General features: G+C 39.3%; 1 protein-coding gene across 2 annotated transcripts; it reads right to left on the minus strand.

Moving 5' to 3' along the window:
- Positions 1 to 318: 318 nt before the first annotated feature.
- RB195_013789 (uncharacterized protein) lies at positions 319 to 2,189 on the minus strand (the record flags this gene model as incomplete). Of its 2 annotated transcripts, none has more annotated exons than XM_013451102.1 (3): positions 319 to 386; positions 1,807 to 1,959; positions 2,105 to 2,189. In XM_013451102.1, the coding sequence occupies 3 exons, from the start codon at positions 2,187 to 2,189 to the stop codon at positions 319 to 321; spliced, it is 306 nt and encodes a 101-aa protein (XP_013306556.1). The 2 variants fall into 2 exon arrangements, with proteins under 2 accessions (XP_013306556.1, XP_064059660.1); XM_064203779.1 differs by lacking the exon at positions 319 to 386 and adding an exon at positions 1,561 to 1,631.
- Positions 2,190 to 3,193: the final 1,004 nt, after the last annotated feature.

The following is a 3,193-nucleotide window of genomic DNA, read 5'->3' on the forward strand; positions in this document are numbered from 1 at the left end:
GGATTTTTTAAGTGCTTGAAATTTGTTCACAAAATCTAAATTAAAAATTTATTAATACATCACATAGTTATCACGTAGATAAGCAAAGAAAACATTCACAGGCAATGCGAATTTCTCATGTACTCGTTATGTCAATATACAAAATTGAGCGTTTCCTAATGAAGGAAGAGTCGTAAGTGGTCAGCGTGAGTCGTTGTGGAGAAGAATATACAGTCGTAGGCAGCCGGCTATTGCTGCGGAATTCATATTTCTATTCTCACAAACAAAAAAAAATGATATTAAATATCTAATTGACTACTTTAGATCCACCACTTCAAATTATGCTATGGTCGATATTGACGCTGTAGACGAATATGGTGGTGGTGCCAACAATGAAAGTGGTGGAGCTGAAATGTAAAGCGTTGACGATCCGCAAAAACCTCTCTTCAATGGCTGAAACAGACTTCGTGGAAAGTTGTTGTGTATTTTCGTGTAAGAAATTGTATAAGATAGTTAGCCCTTCCACCAGAACCCAGAGCTTCTGACGGACTCACAGGTTCTGGGTTAAAGACAGCATACCACGAATCTGAGGTGGTGCGGATTTCAAGTGGAGTATTCGTATAAGGAATAGTAGATTATGGAAAGGGGTGTGGTTCCGTCCATTTCTTCTTAATTGCCGTAAAAAACGCCCCGGAAGATGCGGCTCATGCTCAAGGCTGGCGCGCTCGAATCGAACTCCTTGTGGAAAATAGTGCGCCGGAACGCTCCAGGTCATATCTTCCGGACCGTTTTCTACAGCAATTAGGAAAAATGGACGGAATCACCCTTCTCTCAATAATCTACGATCCCGTATACGAATACTCCTCCGGAAGTCCGTACCACTCCAGATTCGTGGGGCGATGCCTTTAAGTTACTCACTCAAACCGTGATCACTGTTGGTTCTGCTGTAGCGTTCTGGGTTTGAAAAAAGGATCTTTCGTGAGGATTTCTTACTTTCTCTTGTAGATGAACGACCTGTTGAGCCACCACACAATATTAAGAAAAGAGCAAACTTTGCTGTGTAAAACTTACGCAAAATTCTAGAAAGTTCTGTTTTTTCTTTTTTCTATTTTATGGTGGACCTATGGTGTTTTTAAATTAATAAACAGATGAACATTCCGCTGTGTGAAAACTCCTAAAACGAATATTTGCAAAAAGCGACCTGAGGTAACAAAGGTGTGGTTAGCGCTAACATGCGACATGCAGTCGACGTCAAGCGTGTTCGTCCACGCCAACGCGACGCGTCTGCGCCAGATGCAGAAATTGTTGTTCTAGAAGCCTATCAACGCAGAAAATTGCGTATGTTGGGATTGTTAGACGGTCAGATGACATCAGAGCGGTGGATGCATTGGAGCGATGCTTGAGCCCAATTATAACACATTCTTCACCGCCTGTATGTGAATATACTCGCTTGTTCAGGTCACTTTGATTTAGTTTACGGTTTGGTTTCAGGTCAACTGCTTTATATCAAAATATAGCCTTTACCTGGTTTACTGTACATCTAGTCACATCCATACCTTTTGTCGCTTCCGAATTCCATGCTCAACAAATCCTATCGATTGGCACAACCGCGTCGATATGGTTGCTGTTCTTGGAAATACGGGACAGTAAACCTGGTAAAGGCTATCTTGTCCCATTTTATCACTTAGTGAACACTACAAATTTATTTAAAGATTATTTGCTATCTGCTCATTATTTTGACCATGATTACTTGGATTTTCGTCCAAAATCATCAGTTCGTTTGAGAATTGTGTAAGTTTGTGAAAAAAGAAAAGTGATGAGAGTCACCTTTCCACTTGTCACCAACACGTTGTCGCCACAAACATTTACAGCAGTGTTGTTTCACGCAATCCATAGTTGCCACCATCACAAACGTGAAGATTATAAAAAGTAACAAAGAGCCTAACACGATCAGTTGTAGTTCTTCGTGACTCCAGTACCCTAAAATCTTATCAGTATATCTAAGGTTGCAGAGACTTTCTCTGGAATTTTCTATGCTTTCGGAAACGTAGCGGTCAGTTTACTAATAGGTCCTATAATATCATAAGTTTTTCCAAAAGAAACTTCAGAAATTTGGAATTCCTACCGTTCCTTATCGCATCTTTTGCACTGAATCTCATCACGTCATCACGTGTGATGTTGTGATTGCTCAATAGAAATTCGAATGGCATCTGGAAATTCGGGAATTTGTGAGAAAAAAATCAAGAGAATGTACAGGAGTTGTTCGTAATGAGAATGAACAGCGGCAGATGGAAGATATGGAGCGTAGAAGCAGAAGACTCCCAACAAAAAAAGAAGGAAAGATTCTAAGGAGTTCTCGCAGCTAAAACAAAAGGACGGCGTGCGGATAAGAAAGTGATTTTTTTACCCTATTTTTGTAAAAGAAAAGAGCATTGTAATGAAAAATGACACTCATTACACACATCGGTTCTATGGCCGAAAGTAAAAGGAAATGAATTTGTCGTATCGAGTTACTTCAAATAATTTTCACTAACGACGAGAGCCATCTGTTCTGATGAAGTGATGTTGAGACATATGTAGGACGAATGGCTGTGACTGTATCTTTTCTAAGAATAACTACATGCCGATCAGATCAGTTTTAACAGATCAGAGCCAATAATCAAAAGCAGAAAAAAATATAAGCGGCAATGATTAGCAACTAATCACTCGTTAATCTTCTTCTAATTGCTAAGAAAAAAAAAGCAAACTACAGATTAGTTCATTTCACGTGAAAATGAGAAGCACGAAATGATTGACACGTTTTCTGCGTAGTACCATTATTTGTTTAATTATATTACTAACTTATTACATTCATCATTACATTTTCCATCTCATCCATGCTTAAATGTCTTTGAAGATCAACTATATGCCCTCAAATTACGGTTAAATGAGTAACATCACTGTTTATTACTAGATTATTCATTTTTTTACAACATTTCCGAAAATTCTTTCTACTTTCTGAAAACCTTCGAATTCGAGTTATCTCACCCGCGACCATGTCGGATCATTAAAGGCATCACCCCATGAATCTGAGGTTGCACGTATTTCACGTGGAGTATTCGTATACGGAGTCGTAGATCATGGAGAGGGGTGATTACGTCCATTTCCCCCTAATTGCCGTAAAAAACGGCCTGGAAAATACGGCTTCGAGCTTTCCGGAGCGGTATTTTCTAAA

The sequence above is a fragment of the Necator americanus genome, chromosome V (genome assembly GCF_031761385.1).
Source record: "Necator americanus strain Aroian chromosome V, whole genome shotgun sequence".
NCBI classification, from domain to species: domain Eukaryota; kingdom Metazoa; phylum Nematoda; class Chromadorea; order Rhabditida; family Ancylostomatidae; genus Necator; species Necator americanus.